The sequence below is a fragment of the Aspergillus ruber genome, assembly GCF_000600275.1.
Source record: "Aspergillus ruber CBS 135680 unplaced genomic scaffold scaffold00008, whole genome shotgun sequence".
Classification (NCBI taxonomy): Eukaryota; Fungi; Ascomycota; class Eurotiomycetes; order Eurotiales; family Aspergillaceae; genus Aspergillus; species Aspergillus ruber.
In genome coordinates this window covers 335,158-350,572 of record NW_024467304.1, presented here as the reverse complement: position 1 = coordinate 350,572, position 15,415 = coordinate 335,158, and the positions used below count along the sequence as shown (strand labels likewise).

The 15,415-nt window shown below is 50.0% G+C and overlaps 4 protein-coding genes across 4 annotated transcripts; 1 reads left to right on the top strand and 3 right to left on the bottom strand.

Moving 5' to 3' along the window:
• Window positions 1-550: 550 nt before the first annotated feature.
• On the top strand, window positions 551-2,146 carry EURHEDRAFT_410976 (putative arsenic methyltransferase Cyt19). Its single transcript, XM_040781490.1, has 4 exons — window positions 551-1,005; window positions 1,056-1,398; window positions 1,446-1,580; window positions 1,636-2,146. Exons 1-4 carry the CDS (start codon window positions 697-699, stop codon window positions 1,665-1,667), a joined length of 819 nt encoding a protein of 272 aa, XP_040640144.1. The 5' UTR covers window positions 551-696; the 3' UTR covers window positions 1,668-2,146.
• EURHEDRAFT_352912 (uncharacterized protein) lies at window positions 1,636-2,728 on the bottom strand. Its single transcript, XM_040778446.1, has 3 exons — window positions 2,669-2,728; window positions 2,201-2,617; window positions 1,636-2,146 (listed from the first exon to the last, which is right to left on the bottom strand). The coding sequence occupies exons 1-3, from the start codon at window positions 2,693-2,695 to the stop codon at window positions 1,712-1,714; spliced, it is 879 nt and encodes a 292-aa protein (XP_040640143.1). The 5' UTR covers window positions 2,696-2,728; the 3' UTR covers window positions 1,636-1,711.
• A 1,557-nt stretch (window positions 2,729-4,285) lies between these two features.
• On the bottom strand, window positions 4,286-7,516 carry EURHEDRAFT_453117 (Na+/H+ antiporter Nha1; the record flags this gene model as incomplete). The annotated part of the gene is made up of 1 exon (XM_040784094.1): window positions 4,286-7,516. One exon carries the CDS (start codon window positions 7,514-7,516, stop codon window positions 4,286-4,288), a length of 3,231 nt encoding a protein of 1,076 aa, XP_040640142.1.
• Window positions 7,517-8,483: 967 nt separating this feature from the next.
• mvp1 (sorting nexin Mvp1) lies at window positions 8,484-15,352 on the bottom strand. The gene is made up of 8 exons (XM_040787126.1): window positions 15,179-15,352; window positions 12,342-15,127; window positions 11,589-12,291; window positions 10,659-11,144; window positions 9,863-10,594; window positions 9,656-9,798; window positions 8,994-9,587; window positions 8,484-8,933 (listed from the first exon to the last, which is right to left on the bottom strand). Exons 1-8 carry the CDS (start codon window positions 15,228-15,230, stop codon window positions 8,724-8,726), a joined length of 5,706 nt encoding a protein of 1,901 aa, XP_040640141.1. The 5' UTR covers window positions 15,231-15,352; the 3' UTR covers window positions 8,484-8,723.
• Between the last annotated feature and the right edge of the window lie 63 nt (window positions 15,353-15,415).

Here is a 15,415-nt window from a genome sequence, read left to right as displayed (position 1 = left end):
GAGGATATGATCCGTCTTGTTATTACCCTTTTACGATGAATGGCCTATTTTGTTTTGATTTATAGACCTCGGGCCGGTATTCTAAAAACTACCGCGGAATACTGGATGCTTGGTTACTGTGATATAATGCTCAATGCTAATCTGTTACTTGGTATATATGTCAAAAGTGCGCCTTTCTGTCTTCGTTAGATAGCCGTTTCATTACTGTACTCTGTCGGCGTCCCCCAATTGTGACACATCACGCAACTCGTACTACACCCCCTCTTCCCGGTCCATGTTGACTGTCATTCATCCAGCCCCTCCTGACAGCTCTCACTCATTGGCAGCCAGTTGCTATAAAACGTCACCTGACAACACATGCTGCAGGAACAGCTCAGCACCGTTTACCGCTACGAAGTCAACCACATTGTCTGGAGCAGTTCATCGTCTTAGATAAGAATAATGCTGACTGATCATATTATGAATATGTCAGTGCATTCCTATTACTCATTACTGTGGACGGTATATGGTGACATACCACTTTTCATATGCCCTAAGTGGTGACATACCAGTTATCGGTATCTACCAATTATGTCAAAAGGTTGTAGTTTACCAGGACCTTTCCAGTACCACCGGGATATCACATAAAATGCCAGTCCCGCCCCAGCGTAGCGAGTCCTCTAATCCAAAACCACCAATACACTCACAACCGCAAACATGACAGACGCCTACACCCTTGTCCAATCGCACTACGGCGAGATCGCCAAACGCAACACCACCTCCCCAGCTACCCAACAAACCAAGGAAGAAAATGTCGCCAAGTCCTTCGGCTACACCGCAGACGATCTCGCCTTTCTCCCTGACAAAACAAATCTAGGCCTAAGCTGCGGAAACCCAGTCGGACTAGCGAATGTCAGAGAAGGCGAGACTGTTCTTGACCTCGGTAGCGGTGCTGGGATCGATGTCTTTCTTGCTGCGAATAAGGTGGGTGAGAGGGGGAGGGCGATTGGGGTTGATATGACTAGAGTACGTGTGCCTCTTTATTTTACTTGCAATGCAATGCTAAAGAGGAGCAGGACATGATCAATCTAGCCACAACAAATTCCCAAAAAGCAAACCTGCCCAATACCACCTTCCTCGAATCTAGAATCACATCCGTCCCGCTCCCCGACTCCACAATTGACTGCATTATCAGTAACTGCGTTATCAACCTTGTCCCTATAGCCGACAAACCATCCGTGTTCCACGAGGTCTTTCGACTATTGAAGTCCGGTGGACGAGTCGCTGTTAGCGATATCCTCGCGAGGAAGCCGTTGCCGGAGAGCATAAGTGGGGATATGGCTTTGTATGTGGGGTGTGTTGCGGGAGCAAGTTTGGTGCAGGAGTATGAGGGGTGGTTGGCTGAAGCTGGTTTCAAAGGTATGGTCTGTGAGACACTGCTCTAGTGGGTGGTGCTGACGAGACAGATGTGTTGATTGTGGATGCAAAATCCGATCTGAACGTATACAAGACGCTAGAGCCGAATTCTTGCTGTGGGTCGAGTGGTTGCTCGACGAGTACAGAGCTTGATTCTTCGAAGATTGATTTTAATGAGTGGGCTGGTGAGTTATCCGTCTCTGGACAGAAGATAAACGGGGATGCTAACATTGCGCTCAGGTTCCTTCCAAATCTACGCCATTAAGCCTTAGTGCAGATACGCTTGAATTGTATATAACCAAGATACAGAGACAAACTATGCTATCTCAGAAAGCACAGCAAGCAAAACCCGATTCTCAACCCTACACCCCTCCCATTGAAACACCGCACTTCGATACCCGCAACGTAACTTTGCTTCGATTTCCCCAATGCTTGCATTCCGCTTGTTACAGCGCATGACGAGTCCGAAGGCAGCGGTGCAGAGTGTTGTATCTGTCTCTTGGACGGTGTTGGTGGGCTCTATGTCCATAGGAGTAGTAGAGAGCCATTGGAGCCAGTCTGGTTGAGAACAGCAGGTTGATTGAGGATCGAGCATATTTGAAAAGTAGTCGCTTAGATTTGGGGTTGCGAGCTCTGTAGATATACTGCGAAGCATACTAGGTGGCGAAGGTGGGATGCTCGTAGTCCATTGGAGAGAAGGTTGCGACATATCCAAGCCATCAAGTTGATTTTCAATCAAGTCCGGCAAAGTCTATAGGCGGTAAATATACGGGCTAAATCCGATAGCTAAACAATGTAAACCTACCTTGAACGATTGCAAAAGCGTTGGTTCCGGACCAGCCGGAGAATCCGTCTCTGTACCTTCCACAGAACCATCAAGGCCCGGGTCTATATCACCCGTGGGCAATAATCGAAAACTCTTCTCAAGGCTAGTGACATTTGCCCGAGCCCCAGATCCAGTCTCAATAGAAGTGGCAGCAGCAATGGTATCCGTAATACTTATCCCCTCCGCAGCTCCCCTCCCCTCGCCACTGGCACCCAACAACCCCTTCAACCTCTCATTCTCCCTCTTCAGCTCATCAATACTCGTCTGTAAGGTCTCTACTTTCCGCCCAAAACTATCTTCATACTCTGCAATTCTCTGCTCCAGCTCAGTCACATAGTCGCGCCTGCGTTGCCGGCATCGTTGCTGGTTTGTGCGGATGCGGGCCAGGTCTTGGGACTGCGGTTGTTAGTTTGGACTGGATGAGGCGGATGGGGAAATTGGACTTGCTTTGGTTTTTTGTTTTGGGCGTGGCATATTTATTGTATTTAATGGTATTGTGGTTGGGAGGTTGTAGTTGTAGGTGGGTTATAAAATTGGACTACTTTCTATATCGGGATTCTCTCACATGATCCACTTTTGCTGGATGTATATCATGAGTTTATGACAAGCTTCAACAAACTTATATCAGGAACTGATGCATAGCACACTGACTACTATGTAACTATGTAGGATGAGGTCTAGCAAACCATTGGTCTTCTGAAACCATGTTGTTTCCCCGATTTCTCCCATATAAAACGTACCTCAACAACGGCGTGGAAAACTCCTGAACAGATGTAATTGACCCCGTACTTAACGCAGTCAAACATGCCTGGAAATGACAGACTGTACCATATCACTTATTTGCAATTATCATATCGCCAGTGCAGGACAGAAGATTTGGTCAAAGCCCATGGCAACTTTGGAATCTGAGCATGGAACATTGAAAAAAAAAAAAAAAAAAAAAAAAAAAAAAAAAAAAAAAAGCTCCATATATGTGGCATACCAACCTGTAGCGTATCAGTCCGCAGTTTCTCGCTGTGGTGAGAAAAACACCACGTCTCTGATGAAATTCCGGGTAGGATTTCTGACTATCAGGCGTGACTAGATGTATTGAGCTCTTCTCTTTCATAGTGAGACAAAAGGTCTAAGATTGGCAAATCTGCTAGTACTTCAACCTTATATGGCTCATTTGTCACGACTAAAGCTGCTGCAGTGCTCTTTGGTCCGTGATCCCCAAGCAATCCAATCCCACAATGTTGAATATGGATTCAGAAGTCGATCTATCACTTCCGGACTAGGACCATCCGGTAGATAGGAGTAAACACTAAGCTTAGGGTGATAGTACTCGTCCTGATACCTTGCTTCGAAAGGCCGTACTTCTGACTGAGCTGCCACTAGACACAAGTATTCGATATACTTGAACCGTGTTAAAGTAAACCAAGCGTGGATTTAGCCCATCTGGTATGATGTCCTGGTAGCAGAATTTCATTTACTAGATTATATGCTCTCATCTTTCAGCCCTTTTTGAAAGTCGTTTGAGTTGGTGATGGTGTACGAGATATTGCCACTTGGTAAAGACAAGTCCAGCTGGCAGATTGACCGGCAGCTTGAAGTATAAAGAATAGTAGTGAATACATAATGTAGTAGTTCATAGTCTAAGAATTAAAATCGAGTCTAAGTTACATATATCAAGGTAAAGAGACACGAAAAAAGAAGATAAAGAAAAGAGAAAAAAAAACAACAATAGTAAAGCAAGCCTATTCAAACACATGCAATACAGTAAACTGACTGACTTGATAGAATAGCAAAATAAAAGCTAAACCAAAACAAAACAGGGCATGTAAATAAGTACATTAAGCAGGAGGATTGGTATTATGTATAAGCGAGCAAGCATAAGTCTCCTCATCGCATCGCATTTCATCTCACCTTCATTAGTCAATGAGAGTCAAGGATGACTGGCCGGACAGGGTAGAGAGGACAGCATTAGGTGTAAGTGCATGCATCTGCTGCTTGAGCAGGCAGGCAGCACACCGCAAGTCCGTTCACCCCGTCTTATTTCCATCCAGATTAGGTTTCTTCAAGAAATCAACTTTGCTCCCCTCTCCCTTTCTCACCACCCCAAGAAATTGTAGGACGCTGTCTCGAACTCTCTCCATTCGAAGTTGACCCACCATTGCCACCGTCAGAACCATGCTTAGTTCCATCCGCGAACTGGATCTTGCGCTCGCCGTTCTCCTCGCTGTCTGATGCATCATCTTCATCGACAGCGACGGAATCAGAGTCAGAGTCGTCTCTGATTTCACCCAGAGCTGCGAGACGACGACGACGTTCGGCAGGCGTTTCACCCGTGTCATCTACGTCTGCTGTGGTGGGCTTAGAGCGAGGCGAGAGAGGAAAACCGGCTGATTCGCGGAGTTGAGAAGGCGGGACACGTTCGGTGCCGTCGTCTTCGGAGTCGCGGCGGGTGCGAGGCTGAGAGGAGGGTTGTTCACCGCCAAGTTGGCTGCGCCGTTCTTGGGCTGAGCTGCCGCGGGTGAAGCGTGCAAGCGAAGCGGCTACGTTATCACCAGGGACTTCTGCGTCAGACGATTCGTCTTCCATATCACTGGTGCTAACAGACTCTTCATCATCGTCCTTCTTCTGAGCAGCAGCTTCCTGAGCCTTCTTCATGTCTTGGGCTTGGGCATCGAAGGTCTGCGACTTCCGACTTTCACGGCGGTTCGCAGCATGCAACTGATCCTCGGCCATATCCTGGACCTGTCCCGGAGCGTCAGATTCCTTGACCATATCGTGACGATCCCTGGGACCCAGGTTCTGGATCTGCTTGATAAACTCGTGCTTGTTCATGCGGCGGCCCTTGTGGTTAACACCCTTGTCCTCAACAGCGTCGTTCACAGTGAAACGGAGACCATCGTCTGCAAGCCAATCGTCTTCCTTTGCCTTCTTGTTCTCTTGCACATTCTTGGATGACTCGGGTTTCTGGTCTTCTTTGCCGAACCAAGTGCCCATGCGTGTCAATCCACGGCGGACAGGCTTGGGAGCGTCGGGTTCATCGGCTGTCGCAGATGGAATAGAGTACTTCTTGATGACTTCACCCTCCTCATCTTCGACAATAATGGTATTACCGAACTGGTATGCGTGCGCAGAGCGACCCTTCTCTTTCTTTTTCTTCTCATCAGCAGCCTTCTTCTCTTTCTTCTTGGCCTCAACGACGCCTTCGTCCTCTTCCTCTTCGACAGGTGGCTCAGGCTCCTGAGTACGGCCCTTGCCTAGACCAACCCATCGTCCCAGAGTTTGACGAGCTTTCTGCAACGGGTGACCAGTCTTCTCACCAACAGCCTGTTGAACTTCCTCGCCTTCAGTCTTGGTATGTTGCTGCTCTTTAGACTTGGAAACCTTCCCGGACATATCTTGCTCCAGCTTCTGCCGTTCCTGCTCGATGTGATTCGCCTGCTCCTCGCGAGACATGTGGCTGACATCCTCAGTTCTGAGAACGTTGCCTTCTTCGTCTTCCATGATCATCTTAGAGCCTTCGAGGTACACTTCCATAGCGGGTTCACGGCCAAAGCGCTCGCGCTCACGAGAAGGTGGAGAACCTTCACGTTCGATTCTGTCACGTTCTTCCAGTTCTTTGTCTTCTTCCTCTTGATCAGATCGTCGTTGAGGAGCGATGGCAGACTGGCTAATGGGACCACCAACACTAGAGTCGCGGTGGCGTCTTCTACGTCTCCGAGTGGGCCTAGGACCAGGGGACTCGTTGTCCTTGTCGTCCTCGCGCACACGACGCAAAAAGTTACCTGGAACACCAATTGGCGGCAATGTACCCGGGGGATATTGATCACTGGACGACTCATCCATCTCGTCAGGCTTCCGGAAAGACATGGAACCCTTGGCCAACGACTGCACACGCGGCAGGCGGTTCATCCAGGACGGTCCTTCCTCGTTGGCCTGGGTGTACGACAGGGTAATCGTCATGGTATTGATACGCTTGCCCAAAGTGAACACGGCGATGGACGATCCGTGCACCAGAATCGACGAGATGATGATGAAGGTCGTGATGGGCCAAATAAGCTTGATGATAGAGTCCCACTCGGGATGCTCGAGTTCACCTATTCTGGACAGGTCGCTAGCAGGCAGCGGCTGCGTACTGTCGGTTTCTAATTCGGCACGGGCCAGGATACAAGCGAATACGGCACCGACACCAATGGGACCGAAGTGGCCGGCGAAAAGGGCCTCGCGCCATGTTTTGACGTCCGGTATTACCGGTTTTAAGGCCAGCATGATTGGTATGCGACGGAAGAAAATGACCAGAAGCGCAATCACCACGAGTCGCCAAGGCGTGAGGCCAAGGTCGGGGGCGTTGTAGTCCTCCCAAGGGATGACAGAGCCAAAGTAGACAAAGAAGGCCAAGTTCAGCAAAAGATCAATAACGTTGGAGACGTGAGATTCCTCAGTCTTCTCCGTGAACCATCCATCGTTACTGAAACCAACACCGGCAGCGAAACCGATCAGGAGATCGTCCATGCCCAATAAACTACCCGAACCAGCGCAGAACACCGCCAAAACGAAGTAGAACACCAGGAAACTCTCACGATCAATCAACCCCTTGTGCTCAGCCCATTTGATCGCATGACGCGCAAAGTAACCGATGAGGAAGCCGAAGATAGCGCCCGCGATACACTCGTACAGAATGGTGGTACAGAACCATTCCAGCGCGACCTTGTCCGAGTCCGGGCGATAGCGTAGAAGGTAGAAGGACAAGTAGATGAACGGAAAGGCCATACCATCGTTACAGCCAGACTCGGCAGACAACAAGTCACGCAAGTGCTTGGGAACCCGCTTGGCGAATTTACCCTTACCGACGACGGACGAGGCCAAGACAGGGTCAGTGGCCGTGACGCAGGCGGCGCAAAGCAAACTTTCAAGCCAATCGAGCGGTGGTACCATCCACCAAATGAACAGACTGGTTATCAACCAACCCCAAGTCATGACGGGGACCAAAAGCAAAAAGACGGACTTCCAGTGACGCTCCATGTAGGCTTTGGGCAATTCGACACCAACGGCAAAACATTGCACGACCAGAACAATGCGCGAACATTCGAGAGTGATTTTATCGACATTGCCCCATTCCAAGGGATTAAATAGATTGGCAGCATGAGGTCCGAAGATGATACCACACAGGGTGGCCACCGTCGCCTCACCAATATAGAGCTTCTCTTTGACGAAAAGAGAGCATAACATGAACAGGCCGGTGAAACCACCTAGGATCATATAAGCCAAATGCGGCTTATCGATATCCAAATGATCCCACGCCATATTGCCCCCTTCCTATCTTATTTCCGCTCGCTCGTTCGTTGTATGCGAATAGTAGCGAATCTAAGATCTCTCGTGGTTTGACGACGTAGATACCCCGAACTGGGCAGACACAGCGATCGATTTCCGCGGCGTGTCCCAAAACGCGATGTAGCTCGGCATGGAGGGGGTTTGTTGACGGCGGAAACAGAGCGAGTGCCACAAAACGGACAAGCAAAGGCGGTAACCTCGTGGTAGCTGCAAGGGACGGAGGTTATCAGGTCCGATCGAAATCGCACAGCAGGATGCGAGAGACAGGGGAGGAAAACGTGGAGGACACAGGACGTCGAGAAGATTTCCGGAATGGGTAGTTTAGATAGATAGATCGATAAACCTGGTGAGGTAATCTGGTAGGTCCGAATACGGCAACCCGGGAGGGAGGGAAGGATAGGAGGGCGACAAGAAATAAGCAGACAAGATTAGCTAAGCCTCGCCCAGCGGATGACAAGAAAGAAAAAGAAGAAAAGGAAAAGAAGAGGAAAAGAAGAAGAAACGAAGAAGGATAAGAGTGGAAGAGGAAGAAAAAGAAAAAGTGGAGGAAGCCAGTCGCGGGCGAAAATGACGACGGAAACAGAACCAAGGCAGAGGACTTCTCGGCGGGCTCCAGATGGTGGTCGCGGAGCCAATGAGAGGTTGGCTTGGCGAGCGGATCGATTCCAGGTGCCTATTGTGGAATAATTACCGTACCGTAATTTGTTCTTCTCGATTTGGACTAGCGTAGAAACTAGAGACACTATTGATCACTGGCCACTTTTCTACATATATGTTGTATGCGACACTACCATGAACTTGTCACTGCATGTTTACACCTTTCAATTGGTGCGTATCTCCTGTAGATATGTATCTCTACGTATGCTTCCGTATTACCCGGTAATCCGAACTGCCAAGGCCAAGACATTTAGAGTCTTCTTACGCCCGTGCCCAGCCTTGTAAGGCTACTTGAAGTCTTGTTTATTGGCTATACGTTTTCTCGGCGCCGCTGATGACCCACTTGTGGGCGTCGGAAGTAAAGCTTTCGGCCGTGTCCCGTGACCATATTGCTGATAAATAAAATATGGCATAAACAGCATAAATACAAGCATGAACGAGATCGTGAAGCTCAACAGGACATAGCAAATAGTACCAAATCACAGCAAACACAGCAACCAGAACATAACTAAGTAAAACAAAATCATACACCGTCCGGCATCCCGTCCACTTGGTCGCTCAATGACCGCCAGTTGTCCGCCTGCAGCTCCGAGTACTTCACTCGTTCCTGGCTCCAGTCCTGGTGTAGCCGAGTAATGTGATACTGGCTCCTTTGGAAGTGCTCTAGTTCTTCGCGCAGACACTGTCGGATGAACACTCCACGTGCATGTTGTTGGACAATTGATTCTTTGTCCTGCATGACATGTCAGCCTGCATCTTTATTTTGGTAGATGGTTAGAAAGGAGAGGGCTACCTTGAAAATAGACTCCTCAACCCGCTCAATCTCCCCAGGCTTCACAGTCCCCGTCGTTCGGGCCCGCAGGTCCTGTAGTTTTCGTTCGTTGACCTCAATCCGCCGCTCAAGCTGCGGAATGTTGTTGCGTGCGTAGCGGTCACGTCGGTCAAACAGCTCACGCATGCTGACTAGACAGTCCCGCTGCTGCTTCAAGTCCTCCAATACCCCGTCTTCCCACGCCCGTGCCTCATCTTCCAACAAGGTCTGGCTGTTCGATATATGCTTTGCCGTGGATCGGATGCCGTCATTGAGAAGAGGCACGTCGCTGCTGTCCAGCGTATACGTGTCCTTTGTTGCCTCAGTCAGCGACTGGAGTGTGAGCGAGAACCGCAGGTGGTCTGCTGCAAGTCCTTCATTGCGCTTGGCTAGACGCTCTAGCAACATGCACAGATTGATGTAGATCTCCGCAGAACGTTTAATACCATTGCGCGCCGTGTCCAAGGTTTCCGTCAGAGTTGGTGGCAACGAATCCTCCAAATCCGGGGGAAGGACTCTCCCCATAAATTCATCTTGTACAGAGACCGTCGCCTGTTTCCGCCACACGGACAATTCCTAATAGCCAAGCCAGATTAGCACAGCACCGAAACAATAGTCTGCGGGTCAGTGCGCAGATCACTCACCGTCGGAACTGTCAAGAACATCACCACCAGCTGCTCCTGGCTGAGCACCGGATGCCGTACCAATGCGTTGGTAAACCGTATAAGTCCGCGACGACGCTTTTCGAGAAACGAGTTTGAATCCGCTGCGAGGTGAGTGCCATTGACTTTAGAATTATAGATTCCAGAGGTAAGCCAAGTCTTGCTCTTTTGGCGCTTTTCAGTACGTACCTGAGATTCGTTTTGGTGGCAGCAATGGAAGCTGCCGGAATGGATACCGTTTCTGCAAACAATCCAATAACCATATAAAGTCGCTGTATCGTCGAACAACCGTACTTCCCCTCCGTGCGGACTTAACCTCGTAGTTGCGATGTTGGAACATGAACAGGCCCTCTTTCTCCGGAAGTAGCGTAACAGTTATCGTCTCCTCTGCTGGCGTTGTCGTTATTCTCCCGGCCCCTAATGACCGTCGACGATTGCTGATCTCCCCGGGATTACTCGTGGGAGGTGGCCCAAATCCTCCAAACCCTGTATCACGGGGCAAGCTGCCTCCCCATCCAGACTCCGAACTGCTAGGCGCAGGCGCAGGCGCGACACTTAGACCGTTAGACCGCTCTCCGTTCGAAATCGTTTGTCGATAAGCCTCTTCGAAAGCTCGACCGTCAGACCATGAGTTCCCAGCCGACTGATCATTCCCAAACCCGTTTAATATAGACGGTTCGTTGTGGACCTGGCTGTGGCCATGGTCGCGATGTAACTCCGGGGCAGCCCACGGGTCTGCCTCGAACGCGCCTAACGATTCCCTGTCCGAGCGTCTAGATTGAACTGAGCTCGGCTCTTGCAGAGGATTCGAGGGCTGAGGTGGTGTTGTCGGCCGTTCTTGCTCTGGCTGATCCTGTGCACCGTCGAAGTCCGGTTTCGGGCGTAACCCATCAAGATAGGTACTCTGCGGTTCTGGCAGATCTGCAGTAAACCTATTTAGCCCAGTATCTTCTAAAACTTTCAAGGGGACAGTAAGAAGACTCACTCTTCCTTCTATCATCCACTGCATCAAAGGTAAGCTCCTCCCCTTCCTGCGCAAGTCCCACAAGCGCCAAAAGCACACTAAACTCCCCCCTTCCAACCCCAATATCCGTCCTTCCACTATCCAAGTCCCCCGAAACTACCAAATTCAATATCCTCGCCTGCTCCGACGCGCTCAAACCACTTCCCGCTAACACCTCCCTCACGGACGTCAGCCCAACCCCAGCCCCAACGCGGTCCCCCCCATCCAGAACCAGATCGTAAGCATCGATGTAGCTCTCGGGTACATCTGTGTCTGGGAGGAGTGTCTTGACAAGTTCGGTGCGGGAGGCTCGCTTGTTGGCATTGGTTGTCCAGGGCGAGCTGGTGTCGTTGTCGGCGAAGAGGGAACTGGTGGCCGCGCCGGTGTTATTGGCTCCGCTGCTTGAGAGGGGATCGTCGGTGAAGAGGGAGGCTTTGGATCGCTGAGCTGATCCGGGTGTGGAATTTTCTGGGGAGGAGCCGAAGAGTGACATTATGGGGGTGTTTAGGTGGTGATGTTATGATGCCCAAGTGTTGATGGCGGAGTTTGGTTGGAGTTAGACCAGCCACTGCAGAGTATATTAAACACAAGAAAAAGAACAGCATCAATCCATGCTCAGACGAGTATTAAGCGCGAAGGAACTGCATGTGCAGGTGGCTGGAGCTGGTCGCAATGAGGAGTTGTTGATAAGGCCGCCTGGAACTGAGCTGCGCCGGTGATGTCGTTATGGCCCACCGCCGGTGACTACTTGAACACGCCTACAAATGCTACACACCAACTGTTAATTTACATTCAAAACTTCATTGAAGTTGTCTCTATATACTAACTGCTATAAATGTGCACGCCAAAATCATTATCCAATAACTGTATCAGTACAAATGCATGCAACTTATATTCCTCCCTCGCCCGAACTCTCCGATGCCGGCTCGCTGCCTTCCCTGCTGGGTTCCCTGCTAGCCCCTCTAGACTCTTGATCAGGTTCCGGCATGTCTCCAACAATAAAATGCCCATTATGAACAAGGAGGTCCTGCCATTCCTTGCTCCCCGTGGCCAAGATGCGGGCGGGATTCGTGCCGGGTGGAAACCATCGCTCTCGTCGAGTGTGTGCCTTATCACCTCCCTCAAGCGCGGCGCGACTGGCTCGCGTCTTTCGCATTTTTCCCTTACTACCGGCGCTGGATGAGAGCAGGCCGCTGAGTTTGAATCGGTATTGTTCGAGACGAAGATCGAATGCCACAATTGCGCGGACGTACGGTGCCAGGTCCTCCCAAAGAGCGCCCGGTCCGTTTTGGAAAGAGGGCGCTAATCGTGCACTTGGAGAAAGTTGATCGTCGCCCCGCATCATTGGCTCAAAGGCTGTTGTTAATTGGGCGGCAGACGCGTTAGAGGCATGGATCTCATTGGTGTTTGCAAGTACTTGGGCAGCTTGCGAGGACTCCACATCCGCATTTTGCGGCCGAAATGTCTTTCCGATTAAGACTTCCGCAGTACTTCCGATTGCGAGAGCTAGTGACGAGTACTGTGGTTTGAGATCAGCATGAAGCAGTTGGTGACTTTCAATATAGTTCGCTTTGTGTCTCTCGGGGATTGGCGGTACGGAAGGATCGACAGCATCCTGCAAATGTTAATCAATGCATGTTAAATCTCGAAAAGGTAATAACCTACCAATCTGGTGTCAACCGAGCAGCCCGTGCACAGTAAGTCCAAGGCGCTTCTCATATCTGCATACTCGGATTCGTATTGTAACTGCTCAAGCTGCTCAAGTTTCGATTTCGCTGGCGAAAGCGTTTGAGAACTCGAGAAAGCTATATTTTCTGAATCCTGGATACTGCGCTCCCACCAATGAAGGGATTCCTCTTGAGACTCAACTTCGCTATCCAGAGTACCGTCGAGTAACATATCGCGACCAAACCACCCCATGTACTGCTGGTAGGTATTAAGGCTTAGTACTCGGAGGGTATCTCCGTTCTCATCGCAATCTCTCCCCGGTGGCCATCGGTCCATCATCCAATCAAGGCCGGATTTGTTGGAACCTATGGCCATCTGACACCAGAAATTCAAGTCCATAATTGCTTTGCGAAGGTCGCTTCCGGCGGCACGATAAAGATTGCTGACAGAATTTCGCTGCAACATATGGCCTTCATTCGCAGCCATCAAAAGGAGATAATCGACAGCGAGATCCTGAGGTGGAGGCCGGTATCGTAGGATGGCGTGGAATGAAATGTCTTCCAAAGGTATAAGTTTCTCGTTGTTGCAGGTTATGATGATTGGTCGCCTCGACTGCTGGATGAGACTCATGACTCCCGACCAAAATTGCCGGTCTTCTTCAAAGAGGATATCGGCTTCTTCCAAAAGGATAAGAGACTGTTTCTGAGATCGCTTTGTATCAACCTCCGGCTCTGCCTCCTTGGGGGTGGCTGGAGATCCCTTATTTGTCTTGGTATCGGCGGGTTTTGACTTGAAGAAGCCCATCAACTTGTTCTGCTTTCCATCTTCCCGTACTTCTCCAGTGCTGCCGTCCGATGGCTGGCCGGTACCCTCATCTCCAAAGTGCAACTTGTGCACAATATGATTTCGGGTCATATCACCGACGCGCTCGACAACATCTCGACCGTTTCGGCGGCTTCCTGAGTTGATCTCAAAAACCTCAAAACCAAGTTCCTTGGCCACCGCTTGCACAGAGGCAGTTTTCCCAGATCCTGCAGGTCCACTGAGTAGAATCGCATTGCTCATCCGGCCTTTCTCAGAGCCTTTTGACCCGGCCGCTAAATCACCAGATCGAATAACAGTGCGCTTGGAGGAGGGAACGGTTACGTTGCCAGCTAGCTCGTCCTCTTCTGACTCGAGCTCGCCCATTTCTGACGCTTCGTCTTCACTTGACACAATGAATCCATTCATTTTGTCCTTCTTCTGACGCTTCTTTGCCCGCTTTTTCTCTTCCGATTTTTGTTTCGCCTTCTCGGAGTCTTTGGTCGACTTGCCCGTGTCAACAGCAGAAATGATGAGGAACTTCAGCCAATCTCGTAGCATGTGTGCTTCTTTTCCGGCCTGCAAAACTTCCTCTGCGGAAGCAGGCACATATTTCTGGGTCCAGAGGCATGTGTCACACTGTCCGCGATCAAACGCAGTCATGGATGTTGCTAATAACGAGTAAAGTCGGGAAATCCCAGGGTGAGTGTCTTTCTTGAAGACGGTATCACCATTTTTAGGCCTCGATGAGTGTTCCGACAGTTGGCTCGTTATCGCCTTCCCCAAAACCTTTCCGCTAGCAACGAATCTCGTTGGTAACCGGAGAGCTTGAGGAGCTTGTTTCTTCATAGACTGCCCGAATGTTCCCGAGAGGAGTACATTCTCTTGGTCATGGATACAGACAGAAACACCTTTTGCCTTTCTCTGGTCCATATTTGAGTGAAGAGGGTCTCGATAAGAGTTGATGTCCGCATCGGCACCTCGGACATGAACGAAATCTCGTGGTGGCCATAGAGGATGAATGGGTTCAGGGAATTTAGAAACTCGCGGTTTGAAAGGTGTAGAACCTACCCCTGAGCTCTCTCGAGTCAACGATAAGGGCCTGCGAGGGGCCTCAGCAAGTGGGTTAAATGCTTCCGAATCTTCACCATGGGGTTGAGTAGGGGTGTCAGGTTTTCGCGTAGATTTCTTCGAAAAGAACGGATGCGTGGGCTTAAGCGGTTGATTCGCTGTAGCCCGAGGAGTCGGTTTTGGTGTAGGAACAGAAGCGGGTTTAGAAGTAAGACGTTGGGCTTGGTGTCTTGTTCGGCCATTGATAATCTCGTCTATTATCTTTCCTATCCTTTCCCTGGCGTTTACATCACTAGCATATTTGATGATAACCAGCTTGTTGCCATCCTTTTTTGGTTTTCGTGATCCCTTTTTACCCTTGTTGTCCTTCTTCGGTTCCTTCTCTTCCGGTTGCTTTCCGATAGGTGAGCTTAGTAGCTTTCCGTTTGGATTCAGTCTAAGTATTCGCTGCCGTTCTGGATATCGCCTTTCTTCAGTTTGTGCTGTCACATCATTCACAAGGTCCATTGAGGTAGAACTGTTTATGGCCGAGGTTTGCAGCCCCAGAAGATCCGCATTGTCGGTTGTAGGGATTTGGGACTCGATACCAGGCGCAGAGGGGACATCTTTATAGGCAATTATGGGGTTTGCTGGCCTAGTACCCCCCTCTTCAGCGTCTGATGGTATACTATTCGCAATATCAGACACGTGCTGATCTGTCCTCCGCCGTTTCCTCCTACTCGAGTTGGGATCATCTTCTAGCGTGGTATCAGACGCCGTAGGATTGTTCAATGACTCGGAATTGCCTGTAGGCTGCTCACAATCTTCATTAACGGTATCGTAATGTACTGCGCCATTCGAGGTGTCATGCGTTGGAACGCTATTGGCGACGGAGGTCGGTTGAGGTGTTAATTTGGCCTGAACTCCGAGATCTGTCCCAATATGAGTAAATTGAGCAGGATATCAAGGTCACGGAGACAGACCTTTACAGAAGAACGGATGGATTGTCCGTTTCTCTCCCTGATCCATCGCCATATCTTGCAGAACTAGCAGCCATGTAAAGATGATGAGTTTTGACTCATCACTTGGAGCTGCTAGAGGCGACCAGCAATCCCACTCATAAATGAACAGAAAAAGGTGAATTGATTTTATAATCAGGATGCTTGCTGTCGGCCATTCATACTCGAAAAAGGACGCGAAGGCGCGCGTCGTGCCTTTCT

Bases quoted from the DNA above. Each gene is read 5' to 3' on its own strand.
- mvp1 (XM_040787126.1), bottom strand. From the start codon at position 15,230: ATGGCGATGGATCAGGGAGAGAAACGGACAATCCATCCGTTCTTCTGT. The intron at 15,128-15,178 runs GTCTGTCTCCGT...ATATTGGGACAG, and splicing joins CCATCCGTTCTTCTGTAAAG to ATCTCGGAGTTCAGGCCAAA. The intron at 9,799-9,862 runs GTACGTACTGAA...ATAATTCTAAAG, and splicing joins GCCACCAAAACGAATCTCAG to TCAATGGCACTCACCTCGCA.
- EURHEDRAFT_352912 (XM_040778446.1), bottom strand. From the start codon at position 2,695: ATGCCACGCCCAAAACAAAAAACCAAA. The intron at 2,618-2,668 runs GCAAGTCCAATT...TAACAACCGCAG, and splicing joins GCCCAAAACAAAAAACCAAA to TCCCAAGACCTGGCCCGCAT. The intron at 2,147-2,200 runs GTAGGTTTACAT...TACCGCCTATAG, and splicing joins CGCTTTTGCAATCGTTCAAG to ACTTTGCCGGACTTGATTGA.
- EURHEDRAFT_410976 (XM_040781490.1), top strand. From the start codon at position 697: ATGACAGACGCCTACACCCTTGTCCAATCGCACTACGGCGAGATCGCC. The intron at 1,399-1,445 runs GTATGGTCTGTG...CTGACGAGACAG, and splicing joins GGCTGAAGCTGGTTTCAAAG to ATGTGTTGATTGTGGATGCA. The intron at 1,581-1,635 runs GTGAGTTATCCG...CATTGCGCTCAG, and splicing joins TGATTTTAATGAGTGGGCTG to GTTCCTTCCAAATCTACGCC.